At 59.1% G+C, this 26,629-nt stretch overlaps 1 protein-coding gene across 1 annotated transcript in view; it reads left to right on the forward strand.

Annotated features, from left to right (window-relative positions):
* PTH1R (parathyroid hormone 1 receptor) overlaps positions 1 to 26,203 on the forward strand; it is a 341,607-nt gene extending 315,404 nt beyond the window's left edge. Inside the window, exons 11-13 of the mRNA XM_075315851.1 lie at positions 3,944 to 4,085; positions 14,833 to 14,874; positions 25,159 to 26,203. Coding sequence (XP_075171966.1) covers positions 3,944 to 4,085; positions 14,833 to 14,874; positions 25,159 to 25,524 — 550 coding nt within the window. The 3' untranslated portion in view covers positions 25,525 to 26,203. The remainder of the gene's footprint in view (positions 1 to 3,943; positions 4,086 to 14,832; positions 14,875 to 25,158) is intronic.
* Positions 26,204 to 26,629: the final 426 nt, after the last annotated feature.

Genomic DNA, 26,629 nt, shown 5'->3' on the forward strand with positions numbered 1-26,629 from the left:
CTAGGGGGCAGCACTTCTCAGGTCCCATCTCTCCTGCACAGATGGAGGACTCTAGGGGGCAGAACTTCTCAGGTTACATCTCTCCTGCACAGATGGAGGCCACTAGGGGGCAGAACTTCTCAGGTCTCATCTCTCCTGCACAGATGGAGGCCACTAGGGGGCAGAACTTCTCAGGTTACATCTCTCCTGCACAGATGGAGGCCACTAGGGGGCAGAACTTCTCAGGTCCCATCTCTCCTGCACAGATAGAGGCCTCTAGGGGGCAGCACTTCTCAGGTCCCATCTCTCCTGCACAGATGGAGGCCACTAGGGGGCAGAACGTCTCAGGTCCCATCTCTCCTGCACAGATGGAGGCCACTAGGGGGCAGCACTTCTCAGGTCCCATCTCTCCTGCACAGATGGAGGCCACTAGGGGGCAGCACTTCTCAGGTCTCATCTCTCCTGCACAGATGGAGGCCACTAGGGGGCAGAACGTCTCAGGTCTCATCTCTCCTGCACAGATGGAGGCCACTAGGGGGCAGAACGTCTCAGGTCCCATCTCTCCTGCACAGATGGAGGCCACTAGGGGGCAGAACCTCTCAAGTCTCATCTCTCCTGCACAGATGGAGGCCACTAGGGGGCAGAACTTCTCAGGTCCCATCTCTCCTCCACACATAGCGGCCACTAGGGGGCAGAACGTCTCAGGTCTCATCTCTCCTGCACAGATGGAGGCCACTAGGGGGCAGAACGTCTCAGGTCCCATCTCTCCTCCACACATAGCGGCCACTAGGGGGCAGAACGTCTCAGGTCCCATCTCTCCTGCACAGATGGAGGCCACTAGGGGGCAGAACTGCTCAGGTCCCATCTCTCCTGCACAGATGGAGGCCACTAGGGGGCAGAACGTCTCAGGTCCCATCTCTCCTGCACAGATGGAGGGCACTAGGGGGCAGAACTTCTCAGGTCACGTCTCACCTGCACAGATGGAGGCCACTAGGGGGCAGAACTTCTCAGGTCCCATCTCTCCTGCACAGATGGAGGCCACTAGGGGGCAGAACGTCTCAGGTCCCATCTCTCCTGCACAGATGGAGGCCACTAGGGGGCAGAACCTCTCAGGTCCCATCTCTCCTGCACAGATAGAGGCCACTAGGGGGCAGAACTGCTCAGGTCCCATCTCTCCTGCACAGATGGAGGCCACTAGGGGGCAGAACGTCTCAGGTCCCATCTCTCCTGCACAGATGGAGGCCACTAGGGGGCAGAACTTCTCAGGTCACGTCTCACCTGCACAGATGGAGGCCACTAGGGGGCAGCACTTCTCAGGTCCCATCTCTCCTGCACAGATGGAGGCCACTAGGGGGCAGAACTTCTCAGGTCCCATCTCTCCTACACAGATGGAGGCCACTAGGGGGCAGCACTTCTCAGGTCCCATCTCTCCTGCACAGATGGAGGCCACTAGGGGGCAGCACTTCTCAGGTCCCATCTCTCCTGCACAGATGGAGGCCACTAGGGGGCAGAACGTCTCAGGTCCCATCTCTCCTGCACAGATGGAGGCCACTAGGGGGCAGCACTTCTCAGGTCCCATCTCTCCTGCACAGATGGAGGCCACTAGGGGGCAGAACGTCTCAGGTCCCATCTCTCCTGCACAGATGGAGGCCACTAGGGGGCAGAACTTCTCAGGTCCCATCTCTCCTGCACAGATGGAGGCCACTAGGGGGCAGAACTTCTCAGGTCCCATCTCTCCTGCACAGATGGAGGCCACTAGGGGGCAGAACTTCTCAGGTCCCATCTCTCCTGCACAGATGGAGGCCACTAGGGGGCAGAACTTCTCAGGTCCCATCTCTCCTGCACAGATGGAGGCCACTAGGGGGCAGAACTTCTCAGGTCCCATCTCTCCTGCACAGATGGAGGCCACTAGGGGGCAGAACTGCTCAGGTCCCATCTCTCCTGCACAGATGGAGGCACTAGGGGGCAGAACGTCTCAGGTCCCATCTCTCCTGCACAGATGGAGGCCACTAGGGGGCAGAACGTCTCAGGTCCCATCTCTCCTGCACAGATGGAGGCCACTAGGGGGCAGAACCTCTCAGGTCCCATCTCTCCTGCACAGATGGAGGCCACTAGGGGGCAGCACTTCTCAGGTTACATCTCTCCTGCACAGATGGAGGCCACTAGGGGGCAGCACTTCTCAGGTCCCATCTCTCCTGCACAGATGGAGGCCACTAGGGGGCAGCACTTCTCAGGTCCCATCTCTCCTGCACAGATGGAGGCCACTAGGGGGCAGAACTTCTCAGGTCCCATCTCTCCTGCACAGATGGAGGCCACTAGGGGGCAGCACTTCTCAGGTCCCATCTCTCCTGCACAGATGGAGGCCACTAGGGGGCAGAACGTCTCAGGTCCCATCTCTCCTGCACAGATGGAGGCCACTAGGGGGCAGCACTTCTCAGGTCCCATCTCTCCTGCACAGATGGAGGCCACTAGGGGGCAGCACTTCTCAGGTCCCATCTCTCCTGCACAGATGGAGGCCACTAGGGGGCAGCACTTCTCAGGTCCCATCTCTCCTGCACAGATGGAGGCCACTAGGGGGCAGAACGTCTCAGGTCCCATCTCTCCTGCACAGATGGAGGGCACTAGGGGGCAGAACGTCTCAGGTCTCATCTCTCCTGCACAGATGGAGGCCACTAGGGGGCAGCACTTCTCAGGTCCCATCTCTCCTGCACAGATGGAGGCCACTAGGGGGCAGAACGTCTCAGGTCCCATCTCTCCTGCACAGATGGAGGCCACTAGGGGGCAGAACTTCTCAGGTCCCATCTCTCCTGCACAGATGATGGCCACTAGGGGGCAGCACTTCTCAGGTCCCATCTCTCCTGCACAGATGGAGGCCACTAGGGGGCAGCACTTCTCAGGTCCCATCTCTCCTGCACAGATGCAGGCCACTAGGGGGCAGCACTTCTCAGGTCCCATCTCTCCTGCACAGATAGAGGCCACTAGGGGGCAGAACCTCTCAGGTCCCATCTCTCCTGCACAGATGGAGGCCACTAGGGGGCAGCACTTCTCAGGTCCCATCTCTCCTGCACAGATGGAGGCCACTAGGGGGCAGAACTTCTCAGGTCCCATCTCTCCTGCACAGATGGAGGCCACTAGGGGGCAGCACTTCTCAGGTCCCATCTCTCCTGCACAGATGGAGGCCACTAGGGGGCAGAACTTCTCAGGTCCCATCTCTCCTGCACAGATGGAGGCCACTAGGGGGCAGCACTTCTCAGGTCCCATCTCTCCTGCACAGATGGAGGCCACTAGGGGGCAGAACTTCTCAGGTCCCATCTCTCCTGCACAGATGGAGGCCACTAGGGGGCAGCACTTCTCAGGTCCCATCTCTCCTGCACAGATGGAGGACTCTAGGGGGCAGCACTTCTCAGGTCCCATCTCTCCTGCACAGATGGAGGACACTAGGGGGCAGCACTTCTCAGGTCCCATCTCTCCTGCACAGATGCAGGCCACTAGGGGGCAGAACTTCTCAGCTCCCATCTCTCCTGCACAGATGGAGGCCACTAGGGGGCAGAACTTCTCAGGTCCCATCTCTCCTGCACAGATGGAGGCCACTAGGGGGCAGAACGTCTCAGGTCCCATCTCTCCTGCACAGATGGAGGCCACTAGGGGGCAGAACGTCTCAGGTCCCATCTCTCCTGCACAGATGGAGGCCACTAGGGGGCAGCACTTCTCAGGTCCCATCTTTCCTGCACAGATGGAGGCCACTAGGGGGCAGAACTTCTCAGGTCCCATCTCTCCTGCACAGATGGAGGCCACTAGGGGGCAGCACTTCTCAGGTCCCATCTCTCCTGCACAGATGGAGGCCACTAGGGGGCAGCACTTCTCAGGTCCCATCTCTCCTGCACAGATGGAGGCCACTAGGGGGCAGCACTTCTCAGGTCACGTCTCACCGGCTGAATCCATTTCTTTTTGTCTCTCATTGCAGGAAGCTGCTGAAGTCGACGCTCGTGTTAATGCCGCTCTTTGGTGTTCACTATATTGTGTTCATATCTCTGCCATATACCGAGGTCTCGGGGCTGGTGTGGCATATACAAATGCACTATGAAATGCTCTTCAACTCCTTCCAGGTATTCAGCATTCATTCATTCCTTCATTCATTCCTTCATTCATTAATTTTACTCTATGGGGTTAATAACTGGTGGTGAAGCCTCAGTGACGGCTCTGCCGGATGTGTACTCGGGTGTAACTATACGGGGAGCAGGGACAGCTCTAATACAGGGGCCGATACCCCCAGACACCAGCATTATAAGGCTCTGATTTTGCTGTAAGTAAAACTGCCCAGTAGTGCACAAGTCGCCATAAGTCGCAGGCGTGTGCAGCTCGTATTGAAGTCTAGGGCGAATGTGTGATGAGCGGCTTGTGAGCAGAGACAGAAAAGCCAGGACGTTGGAGATAATTGTGACTGTTACCGGAAGTCACCGCTCATATAATGCAGCATGATAGGAATCACTCCAGGGAAGGATACAATATGTCACACTGTAGCGGAGCCACACACGCTCTGTGGAGGGGACGGGGGGCTGCGGGACAGGATTCATTGGGGCCCAGGACCCTCACTAATGCCTCTACTCCAGGATAAGCAGACAGACCGGCAGGCCCGGAAGTGGCGGCACCTTGTAATTGTTCCAGAGAATGAAGTATTTCTCCCAGAATATTCTCACAATCACACGTTCTGTTATGCACAGGTTTATTTCATTTCTGTACTGGAACAACGCAAAAAACTGAGAGGACAGAATCTCACACAAAACTCCAAAAATTGTCCTCGCCTCTTAATAATTGGCTGCGCCGTTTACCCTTTACCCTCTGGAATAAATCCTTCGATCAGTCGCCTCCTGTCCCCGGCCACAGCTTCTGCCTCCTCTCACCTGGAAGCTCACACTCTTCTTTATAAACGTCTCCAGGTCTCTCATATCTGAAGGCGTCTTCTCCTCTCCTCTCTCTCCTCTCTCTCTCTTCTCCTCTCTCTCCTCTCTCTCTTCTCCTCTTCTCTTCTCCTCTCATCACCCCTTCTATTCTCTTCTTCTCCTCTCCTCTCTCTCCTCTCTCTCTCTCCTCCTCTCCTCTCTCTCTCTTCTCCTCTCCTCTCTCTCCTCTCTCTCTCTTCTCCTCTCTCTGCTCTCTCTCTTCTCCTCTTCTCTTCTCCTCTCTCTCCTCTCATCACCCCTTCTATTCTCTTCCTCTTCTCTCCTCTCCTCTTCTTTCCTCTTCTCTCCTTTCCTCTCCTTTTCTCCTCTTCTCTTCCTCTCCTCTTCTCTTCTCCTCTTCTCTTCCTCTTCTCTTCTCTCCTCTCCTCTTCTCTTTTCTTCTCATCTTTCCTCTCCTTTTTTCTTCTCTTCTTTTCTCTCCTCTTCTCTCCTCTTCTCTTCTCCTCTTATTTTCCCTTCCTCTTTTCTTCTCTTCTCCTCTTTTCCTCTTCTCTCCTCTTCTCCTCTTCTCGCCTCTTCTCCTCTTCTCTCCTCTTCTCTTCTTCCAATCTTCAGATCTCTCCACAGGTGTGAATGGGGTTTAGATCCAGACTCATTGCGGCCTCTTCAGAACTCTCCAGCGCTTTGTTTCCATCCATTTCTGGGGCTTCTTGAAATGTTTGAGGTCATTGTCCTGCTGGAGACCCCTGACCTAGGACGCACCCCCAGCTTTCTGAGACTGGGCTCTACTTTGTCACCCAGGACCCTTTGGTAATCTTCAGATTTCATGATGTCTCACACACACTAAAGACACCTATGGCCAGTGGCAGCAAAACCACCCCAAACATTTCTGACCTCCACCATGTGTACCTGTAGGTGCTGTGTTCTTTACTTTGTAGGCCTTATTCTGTTATTGGTAAACAGTAGAATGATGTACTTTATCATAAAGTTCCATCTTGGTCTCATCTGTCCACAAAATGCTTTACCAGAAGGATTTGGTTGCTCACATACATTTTGGCTTTTTTCTGCCTCTGTTTCAGCAGTGGGGTCCTCTGTGGTCTCCTCTGTAGCATTTTTCTGTCTCTGTGTCAGCAGTGGGGTCCTTCTGGGTCTCTTCCATAATGTTTCATCTCATTCAGATGTGGACATATAGTTCTTGCTGATACCCTCTGAGCTGCAGGACAGCTTTAATTTCTTTGGACCTTGATTGGGGCTCATCCACCATCCGGACTATCCTGCGCTACAACCTTTCATTAGTTTTTCTCTGCCGTCCAGATCCAGGGAGATTAGCTACAGTGCCATGGATTGTAAACTTCTTGATTATATTGCGCACCGTGGAAAAAGGAACATCAAGATCTCTGGAGATGGACGTGTCGTGTAACCTAGAGATTGTTGATATTTTTCAACAGTTTTGGTTCTCAGTTCCTCAGACCGTTCTCTTCTCCTCTTTCTGTTCTCCATGCTTAGTGCAGCACACACAGACACACTATGCAGAGATTGAGTCAACTTCTCCCCTTTTTCTCTGGTTTCAGCTGTGATTTCCTTATTGCCCACACCTGTTACTTGACACAGGGGAGTCTGAACAGCATGACATGCTGGAAGCAAAGGTGTTTACCCACAATTTTGGAAAAGTGCCAACAATTTTGTCTGGCCCATTTTTGAGGTTTTGTGTGAAGTTCTGTCTAATTTGCCTTTTTTTCTCTTTTTTTTGTTTTGTTCCAATACACACAAAGGAAATAAACCTGCGTATAACAAAATGTGTGCAACTGCAATAACTTTCTCTGAGAAATACTTCATTTTCTGGAACAATGTTAAGGGTGCCAACACTTTCAGCCGTGCCTGTAGATAGCGCAGCTGCTATACGTGCGTTCTCTAATGCTGCGCACTGCTGTATATTTTATGGAGAGGACGTTACTGACGACCAGTAACAGAAACCACAGGGATGAAGAGGTAAAATATACCAAAAGCTACATCACAGATTTCCCCCAGACCACCGAGAAATCAGCAGAGGATTCAGATTACAGCTCCAAATCTTCAGATCCTGGCCCCGGCACCACTCCAGCCACCCATCCCCCCCAGCACCACTCCAGCCGCCCATCCCCCCAGCACCACTCTAGCCACCCATCCCCCCCAGCACCACTCCAGCCGCCCATCCCCCCAGCACCACTCCAGCCGCCCATCCCCCCCAGCACCACTCCAGCCACCCATCCCCCCCAGCACCACTCCAGCCACCCATCCCCCCCAGCACCACTCCAGCCGCCCATCCCCCCAGCACCACTCCAGCCACCCATCCCCCCAGCACCACTCCAGCCACCCATCCCCCCCAGCACCACTCCAGCCACCCATCCCCCCCAGCACCACTCCAGCCACCCATCCCCCAGCACCACTCCAGCCACCCATCCCCCCAGCACCACTCCAGCCGCCCATCCCCCCAGCACCACTCCAGCCACCCATCCCCCCCAGCACCACTCCAGCCACCCATCCCCCCAGCACCACTCCAGCCGCCCATCCCCCCAGCACCACTCCAGCCGCCCATCCCCCCAGCACCACTCCAGCCACCCATCCCCCCAGCACCACTCCAGCCACCCATCCCCCAGCACCACTCCAGCCACCCATCCCCCCCAGCACCACTCCAGCCACCCATCCCCCCCAGCACCACTCCAGCCACCCATCCCCCAGCACCACTCCAGCCACCCATCCCCCCAGCACCACTCCAGCCGCCCATCCCCCCAGCACCACTCCAGCCGCCCATCCCCCCCAGCACCACTCCAGCCACCCATCCCCCCCAGCACCACTCCAGCCACCCATCCCCCCCAGCACCACTCCAGCCGCCCATCCCCCCAGCACCACTCCAGCCACCCATCCCCCCCAGCACCACTCCAGCCACCCATCCCCCAGCACCACTCCAGCCACCCATCCCCCAGCACCACTCCAGCCACCCATCCCCCCAGCACCACTCCAGCCACCCATCCCCCCAGCACCACTCCAGCCACCCATCCCCCCAGCACCACTCCAGCCACCCATCCCCCCAGCACCACTCCAGCCACCCATCCCCCCAGCACCACTCCAGCCACCCATCCCCCCCAGCACCACTCCAGCCGCCCATCCCCCCCAGCACCACTCCAGCCACCCATCCCCCCCAGCACCACTCCAGCTGCCCATCCCCCCCAGCACCACTCCAGCCACCCATCCCCCCCAGCACCACTCCAGCCGCCCATCCCCCCAGCACCACTCCAGCCACCCATCCCCCCCAGCACCACTCCAGCCGCCCATCCCCCCAGCACCACTCCAGCCACCCATCCCCCCAGCACCACTCCAGCCGCCCATCCCCCCAGCACCACTCCAGCCGCCCATCCCCCCAGCACCACTCCAGCCACCCATCCCCCCAGCACCACTCCAGCCACCCATCCCCCCAGCACCACTCCAGCCGCCCATCCCCCCAGCACCACTCCAGCCGCCCATCCCCCCAGCACCACTCCAGCCGCCCATCCCCCCAGCACCACTCCAGCCGCCCATCCCCCCAGCACCACTCCAGCCACCCATCCCCCCAGCACCACTCCAGCCACCCATCCCCCCAGCACCACTCCAGCCGCCCATCCCCCCAGCACCACTCCAGCCGCCCATCCCCCCAGCACCACTCCAGCCGCCCATCCCCCCAGCACCACTCCAGCCACCCATCCCCCCAGCACCACTCCAGCCACCCATCCCCCCAGCACCACTCCAGCCGCCCATCCCCCCAGCACCACTCCAGCCGCCCATCCCCCCAGCACCACTCCAGCCGCCCATCCCCCCAGCACCACTCCAGCCACCCATCCCCCCAGCACCACTCCAGCCACCCATCCCCCCAGCACCACTCCAGCCGCCCATCCCCCCAGCACCACTCCAGCCGCCCATCCCCCCAGCACCACTCCAGCCGCCCATCCCCCCAGCACCACTCCAGCCGCCCATCCCCCCCAGCACCACTCCAGCCACCCATCCCCCCAGCACCACTCCAGCCACCCATCCCCCCCAGCACCACTCCAGCCACCCATCCCCCCAGCACCACTCCAGCCACCCATCCCCCCCAGCACCACTCCAGCCACCCATCCCCCCAGCACCACTCCAGCCACCCATCCCCCCAGCACCACTCCAGCCACCCATCCCCCCAGCACCACTCCAGCCACCCTTCCCCCCAGCACCACTCCAGCCACCCATCCCCCCAGCACCACTCCAGCCACCCATCCCCCCAGCACCACTCCAGCCACCCATCCCCCCAGCACCACTCCAGCCACCCTTCCCCCCAGCACCACTCCAGCCACCCATCCCCCCAGCACCACTCCAGCCGCCCATCCCCCCAGCACCACTCCAGCCACCCATCCCCCAGCACCACTCCAGCCACCCATCCCCCCCAGCACCACTCCAGCCACCCATCCCCCCAGCACCACTCCAGCCACCCATCCCCCCCAGCACCACTCCAGCCACCCATCCCCCCAGCACCACTCCAGCCACCCATCCCCCCAGCACCACTCCAGCCACCCATCCCCCCAGCACCACTCCAGCCACCCATCCCCCAGCACCACTCCAGCCACCCATCCCCCCCAGCACCACTCCAGCCACCCATCCCCCCCAGCACCACTCCAGCCACCCATCCCCCCAGCACCACTCCAGCCACCCATCCCCCCAGCACCACTCCAGCCACCCATCCCCCCAGCACCACTCCAGCCACCCATCCCCCCCAGCACCACTCCAGCCACACATCCCCCCCAGCACCACTCCAGCCACCCATCCCCCCAGCACCACTCCAGCCACCCATCCACCCAGCACCACTCCAGCCGCCCATCCCCCCAGCACCACTCCAGCCGCCCATCCCCCCCAGCACCACTCCAGCCGCCCATCCCCCCCAGCACCACTCCAGCCACCCATCCCCCCCAGCACCACTCCAGCCACCCATCCCCCCAGCACCACTCCAGCCACCCATCCCCCCAGCACCACTCCAGCCGCCCATCCCCCCAGCACCTCTCCAGCCGCCCATCCCCCCAGCACCACTCCAGCCGCCCATCCCCCCCAGCACCACTCCAGCCGCCCATCCCCCCAGCACCACTCCAGCCGCCCATCCCCCCAGCACCACTCCAGCCGCCCATCCCCCCAGCACCACTCCAGCCGCCCATCCCCCCAGCACCACTCCAGCCGCCCATCCCCCCAGCACCACTCCAGCCGCCCATCCCCCCAGCACCACTCCAGCCGCCCATCCCCCCAGCACCACTCCAGCCGCCCATCCCCCCAGCACCACTCCAGCCGCCCATCCCCCCAGCACCACTCCAGCCGCCCATCCCCCCAGCACCACTCCAGCCGCCCATCCCCCCCAGCACCACTCCAGCCGCCCATCCCCCCCAGCACTACTCCAGCCACCCATCCCCCCAGCACCACTCCAGCCACCCATCCCCCCAGCACCACTCCAGCCGCCCATCCCCCCAGCACCACTCCAGCCGCCCATCCCCCCCAGCACCACTCCAGCCGCCCATCCCCCCAGCACCACTCCAGCCGCCCATCCCCCCAGCACCACTCCAGCCACCCATCCCCCCAGCACCACTCCAGCCGCCCATCCCCCCAGCACCACTCCAGCCGCCCATCCCCCCAGCACCACTCCAGCCACCCATCCCCCCAGCACCACTCCAGCCACCCATCCCCCCCAGCACCACTCCAACCACCCATCCCCCCCAGCACCACTCCAGCCACCCATCCCCCCAGCACCACTCCAGCCGCCCATCCCCCCCAGCACCACTCCAGCCGCCCATCCCCCCCAGCACCACTCCAGCCGCCCATCCCCCCCAGCACCACTCCAGCCGCCCATCCCCCCAGCACCACTCCAGCCACCCATCCCCCCAGCACCACTCCAGCCACCCATCCCCCCAGCACCACTCCAGCCACCCATCCCCCCAGCACCACTCCAGCCACCCATCCCCCCAGCACCACTCCAGCCACCCATCACCCCAGCACCACTCCAGCCACCCATCCCCCCAGCACCACTCCAGCCACCCATCCCCCCAGCACCACTCCAGCCACCCATCCCCCCAGCACCACTCCAGCCACCCATCCCTCCAGCACCACCAGCACCACTCCAGCCGCCCATCCCCCCAGCACCACTCCAGCCGCCCATCCCCCCAGCACCACTCCAGCCGCCCATCCCCCCAGCACCACTCCAGCCGCCCATCCCCCCAGCACCACTCCAGCCACCCATCCCCCCAGCACCACTCCAGCCACCCATCCCCCCAGCACCACTCCAGCCGCCCATCCCCCCAGCACCACTCCAGCCACCCATCCCCCCAGCACCACTCCAGCCACCCATCCCCCCAGCACCACTCCAGCCACCCATCCCCCCAGCACCACTCCAGCCACCCATCCCCCCAGCACCACTCCAGCCACCCATCCCTCCAGCACCACCAGCACCACTCCAGCCGCCCATCCCCCCAGCACCACTCCAGCCGCCCATCCCCCCAGCACCACTCCAGCCGCCCATCCCCCCAGCACCACTCCAGCCACCCATCCCCCCAGCACCACTCCAGCCACCCATCCCCCCAGCACCACTCCAGCCGCCCATCCCCCCAGCACCACTCCAGCCGCCCATCCCCCCAGCACCACTCCAGCCGCCCATCCCCCCAGCACCACTCCAGCCACCCATCCCCCCAGCACCACTCCAGCCACCCATCCCCCCAGCACCACTCCAGCCGCCCATCCCCCCAGCACCACTCCAGCCGCCCATCCCCCCAGCACCACTCCAGCCGCCCATCCCCCCAGCACCACTCCAGCCGCCCATCCCCCCCAGCACCACTCCAGCCACCCATCCCCCCAGCACCACTCCAGCCACCCATCCCCCCCAGCACCACTCCAGCCACCCATCCCCCCAGCACCACTCCAGCCACCCATCCCCCCCAGCACCACTCCAGCCACCCATCCCCCCAGCACCACTCCAGCCACCCATCCCCCCAGCACCACTCCAGCCACCCATCCCCCCAGCACCACTCCAGCCACCCTTCCCCCCAGCACCACTCCAGCCACCCATCCCCCCAGCACCACTCCAGCCACCCATCCCCCCAGCACCACTCCAGCCACCCATCCCCCCAGCACCACTCCAGCCACCCTTCCCCCCAGCACCACTCCAGCCACCCATCCCCCCAGCACCACTCCAGCCGCCCATCCCCCCAGCACCACTCCAGCCACCCATCCCCCCAGCACCACTCCAGCCGCCCATCCCCCCAGCACCTCCTCAGTCTCCCATCCCCCAGCACCTTCCCTGCCTCCCATCCCCCCAGCACCTCCCCAGCCTCCCATTCCCCTAGCACCTCCCCAGCCTCCTATTCTCCCAGCACCTCCCCAGCCTCCCATCCCCCCAGCCCCTTTCCTGCCTCCCATCCCCCCAGTCCCTCTCCTGCCTCCCATCCCCCCAGCACCTCCCCGGCCTCCCATCCCCCAGCACCTCCCCCGGCCTCCCATCCCCCCCAGCACCTCCCCTCCCTCCCATCCCCCAGCACCTCCCTTCCCTCCCATCCCCCAGCACCTCCCTTCCCTCCCATCCCCCCAGCACCTCCCCTGCCTCCCATCCCCCCAGCACCTCCCCTGCCTCCCATCCCCCAGCACCTCCCTTCCCTCCCATCCCCCCAGCACCTCCCCGGCCTCCCATTCCCCCAGCACCTCCCCGGCCTCCCATCCCCCCAGCACCTCCCTGGCCTCCCATCCCCCCAGCACCTCCCCGGCCTCCCATTCCCCCAGCAGCTCCCCGGCCTCCCATCCCCCCCAGCACCTCCCCAGCCTCACATCCTCCCAGCACCTCCCCGGCCTCCCATCCCCCAGCACCTCCCTGGCCTCCCATCCCCCCAGCACCTCCCCGGCCGCCTGCGCTGTCACTGCTCCATGTGTAGCTGACAGTGGGGGATGTCGGCCTCCCATTCCCCCAGCAGCTCCCCGGCCTCCCATCCCCCCCAGCACCTCCCCAGCCTCACATCCTCCCAGCACCTCCCCGGCCTCCCATTCCCCCAGCACCTCCCCGGCCTCCCATCCCCCCAGCACCTCCCCGGCCTCCCATTCCCCCAGCAGCTCCCCGGCCTCCCATTCCCCCAGCAGCTCCCCGGCCTCCCATCCCCCAGCACCTCCCCGGCCTCCCATTCCCCCAGCACCTCCCCAGCCTCACATCCTCCCAGCACCTCCCCGGCCTCCCATCCCCCAGCACCTCCCCGGCCTCCCATCCCCCCAGCACCTCCCCGGCCGCCTGCGCTGTCACTGCTCCATGTGTAGCTGACAGTGGGGGATGTCGGGCTCCCAGGTTCCCCCATAAGTCCTTCATCGGCCTCCTGCTCTGGGATGTGGAGGCCGCGGTCCTGGACGCTCGCGGTGTCAGCGGATGCTCGCGTTTGTTTTTAGAGCTTGCTTGGATCTACGGATTTCAGCTCTGGGGGATTATATAGTCAGGGTCACCAGTATCAGTGTAAGCATGTCCTGACACTATAATACGGGGCATTATAGCCGGCGGGGGGCGCGGGGGCCGGAACACAAATCTCTGCGGGTCTGGTACAATGTGTCAGTCCGGGGTTGTGGAGCCCTCTGTGTCCTCTGCTGACAGCGGCAGCGAGGAAGGATCCGGAATCACAGGGATTGTAGAATTGTTACAATGTATCAGGCCGGGGGTTAACCCTGTAGTGACTGAGACACGTTTCTCCACTCCGCCCTGCGTCACTTCATTAGGTAATACCCCTGCGATGTGTCATTGTCTCGCAGCCATTCTCCGTGTGTTTTGTATTTATAAAACATAAAACTGGAAAACTCTTTTAACCCCTTCACGACTTTTGACGTACATGTACAACAAACATCGTGTCCCTGCCTTTGATGCAGCCACCCCCACGCCCGCACCGTTCCCTGCACTTGTTGGGTGATCTGATCAGCCATCATCTGCCTCTAACAGGCGCAGGTGGATCGGAGATCGGAGATCCGCTCACGGCTGATAACCAGTTAATTCCCGCTGTCAGTGTATGATAGCGGGATATAACATGCGCCAGCGGGGAGCATGTCCTTCCCCACGCCCATCGGTGGCCCTGTGATGTGATCGTGGGGAGATGATGAGTTGTCATAACAGCCGGGAGTCAGCTGATGAACCCTGAGCCTGTCATTACGACCCTCCTGTGAACGCCGACTGCAAGCGACATTCATAGGAGATCGTGATTTCTGCTGTACAGAGCAGGGCTGACTCTGCTGTTGGTGCTGACATTGACTCTGACAGTGATGCTGATTCTGACACTAGTGCTGGTGCTGATGCTAACAATGGTGCTGGTGCTGATACTGGTGCTGGTGCTGATGCTGACAATGGTGCTGGTGCTGATACTGGTGCTGGTACTGATGATGACAATGGTGCTGGTGCTGATACTGGTGCTGATGCTGACAATGGTGCTGGGGCTGATACTGGTGCTGGTGCTGATGCTAACAATGGTGCTGGTGCTGATACTGGTGCTGGTACTGATGCTGACAATGGTGCTGGTGCTGATACTGGTGCTGGTGCTGATGCTAACAATGGTGCTGGTGCTGATACTGGTGCTGGTGCTGATGCTAACAATGGTGCTGGTGCTGATACTGGTGCTGGTGCTGATGCTAACAATGGTGCTGGTGCTGATACTGGTGCTGGTGCTGACACTGGTGCTGATGCTAACAATGGTGCTGGTGCTGATACTGGTGCTTGTGCTGACACTGGTGCTGATGCTAATGCTGACACTAACACTGATCCTGGTGCTGACGCAGATGATGATGCTGGTGCTGATGCAATTAATACAATTAATGCTGATGTCACAGTTTGTCCTTTCCTCCTCGCCGTCCTCCTCGTCCTCCCTTCGGGTCGGGGACGTTTTCTCGGACTCTTAATGTTGAGGTCACAGTGTCTCCTTTTCTTTTGCAGGGCTTCTTTGTGGCCATCATTTACTGCTTCTGTAACGGTGAGGTGAGTAGTCTCGATTCTTCCTTCATTTATGGACACCTGAATTATTTATGGACTGACACATAGTCGCGGTTTGTCACCGGGTTGCGGGCGTTTGGGGTTTTTTAGCAGCCGGTGGGATCCAGACATGGACAATAGTTTGTGAGATTCCCGGGAGGTCGGGTATTGTAAGTTTTTAGAGCGACATGAACTTTTCTACCAGAAATTCTCTTCTTGTTGCACTTTTTAACACGGAGTTAAAACTATTGACTTTCATAAGAGTTCCCCGGGGGCTGCAAAAAGCCGAACCGGCCTGGAAACGCCAAGCATTTATATATGAGACGGGAACTTGTAAAGTCAAATACATATAACCTGCCGACTGAGCTCAGGACTGTCAGTCACGCTGTGTACAAAGCTCGGTGCGAGCGGGAATAGATGGAGGCCGCGGGAACGGCAGCCTCACAGGACGGCAGCCTCACAGGACGGCAGCCTCACAGGACGGCAGCCTCACAGGACGTCAGCCTCACAGGACGTCAGCCTCACAGGACGGCAGCCTCACAGGACGGCAGCCTCACAGGACGGCAGCCTCAGAGGACGGCAGCCTCACAGGACGGCAGCCTCACAGGACGGCAGCCTCACAGGACGGCAGCCTCACAGGACGGCAGCCTCAGAGGACGGCAGCCTCACAGGACGGCAGCCTCACAGGACGGCAGCCTCACAGGACGAGCACGGTCCCCAGAGCCTTCATCCCGCACAGCTCTGTATTCTGAATGCCGACAATCTCACATAGAGCCATTAGTGAAGGCTGACACGGGGGTCACTCGCGCTCTGTTTTGCGGGTTTCTGTCCCCATTGGCGCTTCCTAGAAATGGAGACGAGTGAAGTCATTGAAGAGAATTGAATTTGCATTTGTCAGAACCTGAATTGTTTTGCAATTCTGTTCCCTTGAGGGCAGCAAATTGGCAAAATACTGGCCCCTTTTTAGTTTGTTTTCTTTGAGGGACAGAAGTCCTTGCACCACAGCTCCTCCGCCGGCTCCAGGCTCCTCTCCCACCTTCACTCTTTGGAGCTGACCCGGCCTCGGGTGAACTCACAACAATGCGGGGCGATGCGCCTGATGACGGCCTAAAGGGTGAAAATGGAACAGAAGCCAATGGCCGGCGGAGGAGGAGGCGAGCCAGCGTAGAACCGGACGTGCTGCTGACAGAACAGGTGAGGGGCGAGGCAGTGGAGGACCGGACGTGCTGCTGATGGGACAGGTGAGGGGCGAGGCGGTGGAGGACCGGACGTGCTGCTGATGGGACAGGTGAGGGGCGAGGCAGTGGAGGACTGGACGAGCTTCTGACGGGACAGGTGAGGGGCGAGGCGGCGGAGGACTGGACGTGCTGCTGACAGGACAGGTGAGGGGCGAGGCAGTGGAGGACTGGACGTACTGCTGACAGGACAGGTGAGGGACGAGGCGGTGGAGGACTGGACGTGCTGCTGACAGGACAGGTGAGGGGCGAGGCAGTGGAGGACTGGACGTGCTGCTGACAGGACAGGTGAGGGACGAGGCGGTGGAGGACTGGACGTGCTGCTGACAGGACAGGTGAGGGACGAGGCAGTGGAGGACTGGACGTGCTGCTGACAGGACAGGTGAGGGGCGAGGCAGTGGAGGACCGGACGTGCTGCTGATGGGACAGGTGAGGGGCGAGGCAGTGGAGGACCGGACGTGCTGCTGACAGAACAGGTGAGGGGCGAGGCAGTGGAGGACCGGACGTGCTGCTGATGGGACAGGTGAGGGGCGAGGCGGTGGAGGACTGGACGTGCTGCTGACAGGACAGGTGAGGGGCGAGGCAGTGGAGGACTGGACGTGCTGCTGACAGGACAGGTGAGGGACGAGGCGGTGGAGGACTGGACGTGCTGCTGACAGGACAGGTGAGGGACGAGGCAGTGGAGGACTGGACGTGCTGCTGACAGGACAGGTGAGGGGCGAGGCAGTGGAGGACTGGACGGGCTTCTGACGAGACAGGTGAGGGGCGAGGCGGCAGAGGACTGGACGTGCTGCTGATGGGACAGGTGAGGGGCGAGGCAGTGGAGGACTGGACGTACTGCTGACAGGACAGGTGAGGGACGAGGCAGTGGAGGACTGGACGTACTGCTGACGGGACAGGTAAGGGGCGAGGCGGTGGAGGACTGGACGTGCTGCTGATGGGACAGGTGAGGGGCGAGGCAGTGGAGGACTGGACGTACTGCTGACAGGACAGGTGAGGGACGAGGCAGTGGAGGACTGGACGTACTGCTGACGGGACAGGTGAGGGGAGAGGCGGTGAAGGACTGGACGTACTGCTGACAGGACAGGTGAGGGGCGAGGCAGTGGAGGACTGGACGGGCTGCTGACGGGACAGGTAAGGGGCGAGGCGGTGGAGGACTGGACGTGCTGCTGATGGGACAGGTGAGGGACGAGGCAGTGGAGGACTGGACGTACTGCTGACAGGACAGGTGAGGGACGAGGCGGTGGAGGACTGGACGTGCTGCTGACGGGACAGGTGAGGGACGAGGCAGTGGAGGACTGGACGTGCTGCTGACAGGACAGGTGAGGGACGAGGCAGTGGAGGACTGGACGTGCTGCTGACAGAACAGGTGAGGGACGAGGCGGTGGAGGACTGGACGTGCTGCTGACAGGACAGGTGAGGGGCGAGGCAGTGGAGGACTGGACGGGCTTCTGACGGGACAGGTGAGGGGCGAGGCGGCGGAGGACTGGACGTGCTGCTGATGGGACAGGTGAGGGACGAGGCAGTGGAGGACTGGACGTACTGCTGACAGGACAGGTGAGGGACGAGGCGGTGGAGGACTGGACGTGCTGCTGATGGGACAGGTGAGGGACGAGGCAGTGGAGGACTGGACGTGCTGCTGATGGGACAGGTGAGGGACGAGGCAGTGGAGGACTGGACGTACTGCTGATGGGACAGGTGAGGGGCGAGGTGGCGGAGGACTGGACGTGCTGCTGACAGGACAGGTGAGGGGCGAGGCAGTGGAGGACTGGACGGGCTGCTGACGGGACAGGTGAGGGGCGAGGCGGCGGAGGATTGGACGTGCTGCTGATGGGACAGGTGAGGGACGAGGCAGTGGAGGACTGGACGTGCTGCTGATGGGACAGGTGAGGGACGAGGCAGTGGAGGACTGGACGTACTGCTGATGGGACAGGTGAGGGGCGAGGCAGTGGAGGACTGGACGTGCTGCTGATGGGACAGGTGAGGGGCGAGGTGGCGGAGGACTGGACGTGCTGCTGACAGGACAGGTGAGGGGCGAGGCAGTGGAGGACTGGACAGGCTGCTGACGGGACAGGTGAGGGGAGAGGCGGTGGAGGACTGGACGTACTGCTGACAGGACAGGTGAGGGGCGAGGCAGTGGAGGACTGGACGTGCTGCTGACGGGACAGGTAAGGGGCGAGGCGGTGGAGGACTGGACGTGCTGCTGATGGGACAGGTGAGGGACGAGGCAGTGGAGGACTGGACGTGCTGCTGACAGGACAGGTGAGGGGCGAGGCGGTGGAGGACTGGACGTGCTGCTGACAGGACAGGTGAGGGGCGAGGCAGTGGAGGACTGGACGGGCTTCTGACGGGACAGGTGAGGGGCGAGGCAGTGGAGGACTGGACGTGCTGCTGATGGGACAGGTGAGGGACGAGGCAGTGGAGGACTGGACGTGCTGCTGATGGGACAGGTGAGGGACGAGGCAGTGGAGGACTGGACGTGCTGCTGATGGGACAGGTGAGGGACGAGGCAGTGGAGGACTGGACGTACTGCTGATGGGACAGGTGAGGGGAGAGGTGGCGGAGGACCAGACAGGCTGCTGATGGGACAGGTGAGGGGCGAGGCGGTGGAGGACTGGACGTACTGCTGATGGGACAGGTGAGGGGAGAGGTGGCAGAAGACCAGACAGGCTGCTGATGGGACAGGTGAGGGGCGAGGCGGTGGAGGACTGGACGGGCTGCTGATGGGACAGGTGAGGGGCGAGGCGGTGGAGGACTGGACGTGCTGCTGATGGGACAGGTGAGGGGCGAGGCAGTGGAGGACTGGACGTACTGCTGATGGGACAGGTGAGGGGCGAGGCGGCGGAGGACTGGACGTACTGCTGACGGGACAGGTGAGGGGCGAGGCGGCTATATTAATTCTAGCCCCTCATGTATTATACTCTGGGGACCGGAGCGGCTTCAGAACATAAATAGCGACTTTTACGCAAAATTTTGTTCTCATAGAAAAAATTTGACCCAAAACACTTTTCTGTCCCAAATTTGAGTGACTCAATTTTCGGCCGATTCTCTCATCTCTTCTATACCTGTCCCATCTGCAATGACGGCAGAGTCCTGGCGGTCAGAGACGCGTCGTGTCGCTGCCGCACATCGGAGCCTGGTGCTGCCGCACATCGGAGCCTGGTGCTGCCGCACATCGGAGCCTGGTGCTGCCGCACATCGGAGCCTGGTGGTGCCGCAGATCGGAGCCTGGTGCTGCCGCACATCGGAGCCCGGCGCTGCCGCACATCGGAGCCTGGTGCTGCCGCACATCGGAGCCTGGTGCTGCCGCACATCGGAGCCTGGTGCTGCCGCACATCGGAGCCCGGCGCTGCCGCACATCGGAGCCTGGTGCTGCCGCACATCGGAGCCTGGTGGTGCCGCAGATCGGAGCCTGGTGCTGCCGCACATCGGAGCCCGGCGCTGCCGCAGCTCGGGGGGCTACGTCTCGCTTTGATACTGACGTCCCATGGAATATTTCACTTCTTTATTATTTCCTTTGTATTTTATGTGGAGCCTTCAGATATTAATAAATCAGAGGACATGAGGGCCGCGGCAATAACACAGAATATATTACCGCCACTCACCAAGGATAAATCTGTCACCGCTCTGTGTCCTGGAGATCACAGGGACCATGACTGGTGTACAGCGCCACACACAGAACAAAGGGCAAAACAAACAACAATCATCAATAAAGGACAGGAGCCCGGCGAGGACAGAAACATCGGGAGCTCCGAGAGCAAAGCCGAGGCTCCCGGGAATAAAGCCACCCGGATACACATTCATCCTCCATACATGAGAATCTCTACATCACCTCCGCCCCAAAATAAATACATACATTAATACATAAATAAAAAGTTTAGGAAAGTAGTTTATATTTTTCTCTGAAGTTTTTAGATTTACATCACGTACTGATATTCCACCTATTAACTGTATAATCCACCCATCCCCTACCGATAGGCCACCCATCTCCTACCGATAGGCCACCCATCTCCTACCGATAGGCCACCCATCTCCTACCGATAGGCCACCCATCCCCTACCGATAGGCCACCCATCCCCTACCGATAGTCCACCCATCCCCTACCGATAGGCTACCCATCCCCTACTGATAGTCCACCCATCCCCTACCGATAGTCCACCCATCACCTACCGATAGTCCACCCATCCCCTACCGACAGTCCACCTATCCCCTCCTGATAGTCCACCCATCACCTACCGATAGTCCACCTATCCCCTAAAGATAGGCCACCCATCACCTACCGATAGGCCACCCATCACCTACCAATAGTCCACCCATCCCCTACCGATAGGCCACCCATCACCTACTGATAGGCCACCCATCCCCTACCGATAGTCCACCCATCCCCTACCGATAGTCCACCTATCCCCTAAAGATAGGCCATCCATCACCTACCGATAGGCCACCCATCACCTACCGATAGGCCACCCATCACCTACCGATAGTCCACCCATCACCTACCAATAGGCCACCCATCACCTACCGATAGTCCACCTATCCCCTAAAGATAGGCCACCCATCACCTACCGATAGTCCACCCATCACCTACCGATAGTCCACCCATCACCTACTGATAGTCCACCCATCACCTGCAGACAGTCCACCCATCACCTACCAATAGTCCACCCATCCCTGCAGATAGTCCACCCATCACCTACCGATAAGCCACCCATCACCTGCAGACAGTCCACCCATCACCTACCAATAGTCCACCCATCACCTGCAGATAGTGCACCAATCACCTACCGATAGTCCACCCATTACTTAAAGATAGTCCACCCATTACCTACCGATAGCCCACCCATAACTTAAGGATAGTCCACCCATCACCTACCAATAGTCCACCCATCACCTACCGATAGTCCACCCATCACCTACCGATAGTCCACCCATCACTTACCGATAGTCCACCCATCACCTGCAGACAGTCCAACCATCACCTACCAATAGTCCACCCATCACCTACCGATATTCCACCCATCACCTGCAGACAGTCCACCCATCACCTATCGATAGGCCACCCATCACCTACCGATAGTTCTCCATCACCTGCAGACAGTCCACCCATCACCTACCAATAGTCCACCCATCAGCTACCAATAGTCCACCCATCACCTGCAGACAGTCCACCCATCACCTACCAATAGTCCACCCATCACCTGCAGATAGTCCACCCATCACCTACCGATAGTCCACCCATTACTTGAAGATAATCCACCCATTACCTACTGATAGTCCACCCATTACCTACCGATAGTCCAACCATAACTTAAGGATAGTCCACCCATCACCTGCAGACAGTCCACCCATCACCTACCGATAAGCCACCCATCACCTACCGATAAGTTCGCCATCACCTGCCGATAGTCCACCCATCACCTACCAATAGTCCACCTATCACCTACGAATAGTCCACCCATCACCTACGGATAGTCCACCCATCACCTGCAGACAGTCCACCCATCACCTACCAATAGTCCACCCATCACCTGCAGACAGTCCAACCATCACCTACCAATAGTCCACCCATCAGCTACCAGTAGTCCACCCATCACCTGCAGACAGTCCACCCATCACCTACCGATAGTCTGCCCATCACCTGCAGATAGTCCACCCATCACCTACCGATAGGCCACCCATCACCTACCGATAGCTCACCCATTACTTGAAGATAGTCCACCCATTACTTACCGATAGTCCAACCATTATGTCAGGGCAGGGAGGACTGGTAGGCCCAGGAGGTGGATCCACTGGACCATGCACCCCACCGGAGGGCAGGGTACACGGCAGCCGGAGCACTGGCGAGGCAGGGACAGGTATAACCAGGTCACCAGGGTCACGGAGTACTTTAAGACGGTACAGAATGCTGGTACAGGTAACAGGACACGGTACAAGGGGACCTGAGGATCTAGCTCAAAAGACAAGGCTTCAAGACACGTTGATCAGGCCCCGCCCACATGGAAAGGCCAGTCTTATATACCCAGCACAGCCCTATGTCATTTCCTGCTTCAGGTGTGCTGGGCCTATAAGACCAGGAGAGTGGGCGCGGCCTGGTCCTATACAGAGGCATTAGTCAGGGTCAGAGTCCTGAGACCAGGAACAGAACACAGGAGAGCACGAGCGGGGGCGGTAGCCATGACCGGTGGACACGTGGACAGGATCAGTGGTCACGGAGCGGTGCTGGGATGGTGCGACCGGGTCAGTGGGTAAGGAGCGGTGCTGAGGTATTGGGAGCATTACAGTACCCCCCCCTCTATGCCCCCCCTCCGTGCACAGTACCCCAGGGGCACCCCGGATCGAGTCACCGGACCAGGAACCAAAGCAAAGGCGGGGAAGGACCGCTGACCCCGTGCCGTCTTCTTGGCCGCCCGACGCTTAGCCGACGATCTACCAGTAGTGGCAACGGGAAGCGGAGGACAGACAGAAGGAGGATCGGGGTCGTGGACGACCGGATCGGGCATCTCGGACCGGGTACAGGACATTGTCTCATCCTCAGTAGCCGGTGACATCGAAGTATCAATAGCCAGGGACGGTGGAGCGACGCTAGACTGCGTCGTTTCTTCTTCAGGGTCCGGTGGTACCAAGGACTCAGGCGACAGGAGTTGTGGTACGACGCTGAACTGCATCGTCTCCTCCTCTTGTTCTGGTGGCACCACAGGTACAAGAGGCAGGAGTTGTGGTACGACGCTTGACTGCGTCGTCACTTCTTCCTCCTGTTGCAACATGACAGGCCCAGGTGACAGGGACCGAGGAACAGGCTGTAGACAGTTATCCTGGCACAACGGACTCCAACGAGTGATTGCGCCAGAGCGCCAACTGATGTCAGGGTCATGGAGTTGTAGCCAGGGCAGACCCAGCAGGAGCGCGGGAGTCATTCTCGGGATGACGTACAAAGCAATAGTCTCAGTGTGCAGGGCACCAACACAGAGTCTCACGGGTTCGGTGGTGTACCGGACGGGTTCGTATAGCGGTTTTCCGTCCACGGAGGCGAACCAAAGGGGTTTAGCAAGCGGGATGACCGGTATTCGATAACGGTCCACTGTAGCTTGTAGAATGAAATTACCCGCTGCTCCCGAATCAATGTGAGCCTATGCCGTGAACTCGGTCTTCTCGGTCGTGACCTGGACAGTCTGTGTAACCGGGACTGAAGAGATTCCGGTACCAAGGGTGGCGGTTCCCACCATCCCTTGGACTTGGGGTCTACCTGGTCTCTCCGGGCAAGAACGAAGCAGATGTGTACCGCTTCCACAATAGAAACACAGGCCCTGGGCAAGTCTCTCTGCTCGGCGTTGTTCAGCTTGGCTCAGTCGGTTGATTTGCATAGGTTCGGGAGTTGAATCACAGGACGGCAATAGCGGGGGAACGGTAGACCTGTGCAGGACAAAGGCGTGACGGACTGGTCACTTCTGCCGGGATACCTCCTTGGTCCGTTCCTGAAAACGGAGATCAATCCGGGTAGCTAGGGATATCAAAGCGTCCAACGTACGGGGAACATCACGACCGGCTAATTCGTCCTTGATGCGACCGGAGAGCCCCTCCCAGAAGGCGGCAGTCAATGCCTCATTGTTCCAGCCTAGCTCGGAGGCAAGCATGCGGAACTGAATGGCGTACTGGCCAACCGTTAGGGTCCCTTGGCGTAGCCGGAGGAGCGAAGAGGTAACCACGGTAGTACGTCCTGGTTCATCGAAGGTACTTCTAAAAGCCTGAAGGAATTCCCGGATGTCGGTGGTCACCGGATCCTCGTTCTCCCACAACGGATTTATCCAGGCCAGAGCTTCGCCTTCTAGGTGTGACATTAGAAATGCCACTTTTGCTTGGTCCGAGACAAACAGGTGCGGGAGCAGCTGGAAATGCAGAGAGCACTGGTTCAAGAAGCCTCTGCAGGTCTTGGGATCTCCCGCATAGCGAGGCGGTGCAGCGAGGCGGAGATGCGAGGCCGAGGAGACAACGGGTTCGGACGTAGGCACTGTACGCTGTGTAGATGAGGTTGAGGCGGCAGTCTGTAACGTATACAAGCGGCTGTCCACAGACGTCAGGAAATTCAATATACGGGTTAAGGTTTCTCTCTGTCGCACCAGTTCCTGGCGCAGTTCAGCCAGTTCAGACGTCTGTGCTCCGGCGGAATCCATGGCCTGATCAATCTGTCAGGGCAGGGAGGACTGGTAGGCCCAGGAGGTGGATCCACTGGACCATGCACCCCACCGGAGGGCAGGGTACACGGCAGCCGGAGCACTAGCGAGGCAGGGACAGGTATAACCAGGTCACCAGGGTCACGGAGTACTTTAAGACGGTACAGAATGCTGGTACAGGTAACAGGACACGGTACAAGGGGACCTGAGGATCTAGCTCAAAAGACAAGGCTTCAAGACACGTTGATCAGGCCCCGCCCACATGGAAAGGCAAGTCTTATATACCCAGCACAGCCCTATGTCATTTCCTGCTTCAGGTGTGCTGGGCCTATAAGACCAGGAGAGTGGGCGCGGCCTGGTCCTATACAGAGGCATTAGTCAGAGTCAGAGTCCTGAGACCAGGAACAGAACACAGGAGAGCACGAGCGGGGGCGGTAGCCATGACCGGTGGACACGTGGACCGGATCAGTGGTCACAGAGCGGTGCTGGGATGGTGCGACCGGGTCAGTGGGTAAGGAGCGGTGCTGAGGTATCGGGAGCGTGACACATTACTTGAAGATAGTAAACCCATTACCTACCGATAGCCCATCATTACTTAAAGATAGTCCACCTATCACCTACCGATAGTCCACCCATTACTTGAGGTTAGTCCACCCATCACCTACCGATAGTCCACCCATCACGTACCGATAATCCACCCATCACCTACCGATAGTCCACCCATTAACTGCATAATCCACCCATTACCTGCAGATAGTCCACTTTATCACTTGCAGATAGCCCACCCATTACCTAGTGATAGTCCACCCATCACCTACAGATACTCCACCCATAGCCCACTTATAGTCTAACTGCTTGTTATTCATTATATGTTTTTTTTCTTTCAGGTTCAAGCAGAAATTAAGAAGTCATGGAGTAGATGGACTTTGGCTCTAGACTTTAAAAGAAAAGCCAGAAGTGGAAGTACCACATACAGCTATGGACCTATGGTCTCCCACACGAGTATCACTAATGTCACCACCCGGGGCACGCTGGCATTACACCTAAACACGAGACTTGTATCTGCTGCCCTCAATGGTCACAGAAACCTCCCGGGCTACGTCAAGAATGGCTCCATTTCTGAAAACTCTATACCTTCTTCAGGACCGGAGCAGTATAACAAAGACGAGGAATACCTCAATGGATCGGGGGTTTACGATGCTGATAGACCCGCGGCTGAAGTCGTGGAGGAGGAGAGAGAGACTGTCATGTAAATAGGTGTTTACAAGAATCCAAAGAGGACGCAAAAGGCAAAAAGAACCAATATCAGGACCTCGGAAAAATGACCGGAAATACAGAGACGGGCCATCGCGAGGTTAACCGGAAACGGAGAGATGGTCCATCACAAGGCTAACCGGAAATGGAGAGATGGTCCATCACGAGGCTAACCGTAAACGGAGAGATGGTCCATCACAAGGCTAACCGGAAATGGAGAGATGGTCCATCAGGAGGCTAACCGGGAATGGAGAGACAGTCCATCACAAGGCTAACTGTAAACGGAGAGATGGGCCATCACGAGGCTAACCGGAAATGGAGAGATGGTCCATCACAAGGCTAACCATAAACGGAGAGATGGGCTACCACGAGGCTAATTGGAAATGGAGAGATGGGCTATCGCGAGGCTAACCGTAAACGGAGAGATGGGCTACCACGAGGCTAATTGGAAATGGAGAGATGGGCTATCGCGAGGCTAACCGTAAACGGAAAGATGGGCCATCGCGAGACTAATCGGAAATGGAGAAATGTTTCATCGCGAGGCTCATCCTTTCCAATCTGCTGATTGTTTCCGCCAATGTTTTTACAAAGACTTCAGTCACTCACCGGCCTTTTATCTTCCCCCTTCCCGTAAACCAGAGCACAAAAAAAAAAATCCCATCTTTTCCATTATAACCATCGTGATGTATTTTTATTTTTACAATTTTCCAGTTGGTTAATTTGATACAATGTAAATTTCTTTTTGTATTTTCCGTTTTATTTCCGACCCCCGTATTTATCAGTCCTCTATGTTAGAGACGTGAACCTCAAATATTGTGATTGCGTTTTCTACAAAAAACAATTCTAACCGCGCATGTACAAAAGATTGCTATGTGGGATCTTCGGATTTTATGTTTTTGGGGTTTTTGTTAATGTCAGGAAGCCAGGAACTGTGTCTGATCCAGAAAGTACAGACTCGTGTGCAATGGTGGGAAAAGATATCGAAATCCGTCACTGACGCCTATAACCTCCGATACCAGAATGATGGAACCCAGGGAGACAAAAGTTACAATATCAGGAAACGTAGAATGACCCCAAATCGGAAAACCCAAAAATCTAGAATAA

The sequence above is a fragment of the Anomaloglossus baeobatrachus genome, chromosome 6, assembly GCF_048569485.1.
Source record: "Anomaloglossus baeobatrachus isolate aAnoBae1 chromosome 6, aAnoBae1.hap1, whole genome shotgun sequence".
Taxonomy (NCBI): Eukaryota; Metazoa; Chordata; class Amphibia; order Anura; family Aromobatidae; genus Anomaloglossus; species Anomaloglossus baeobatrachus.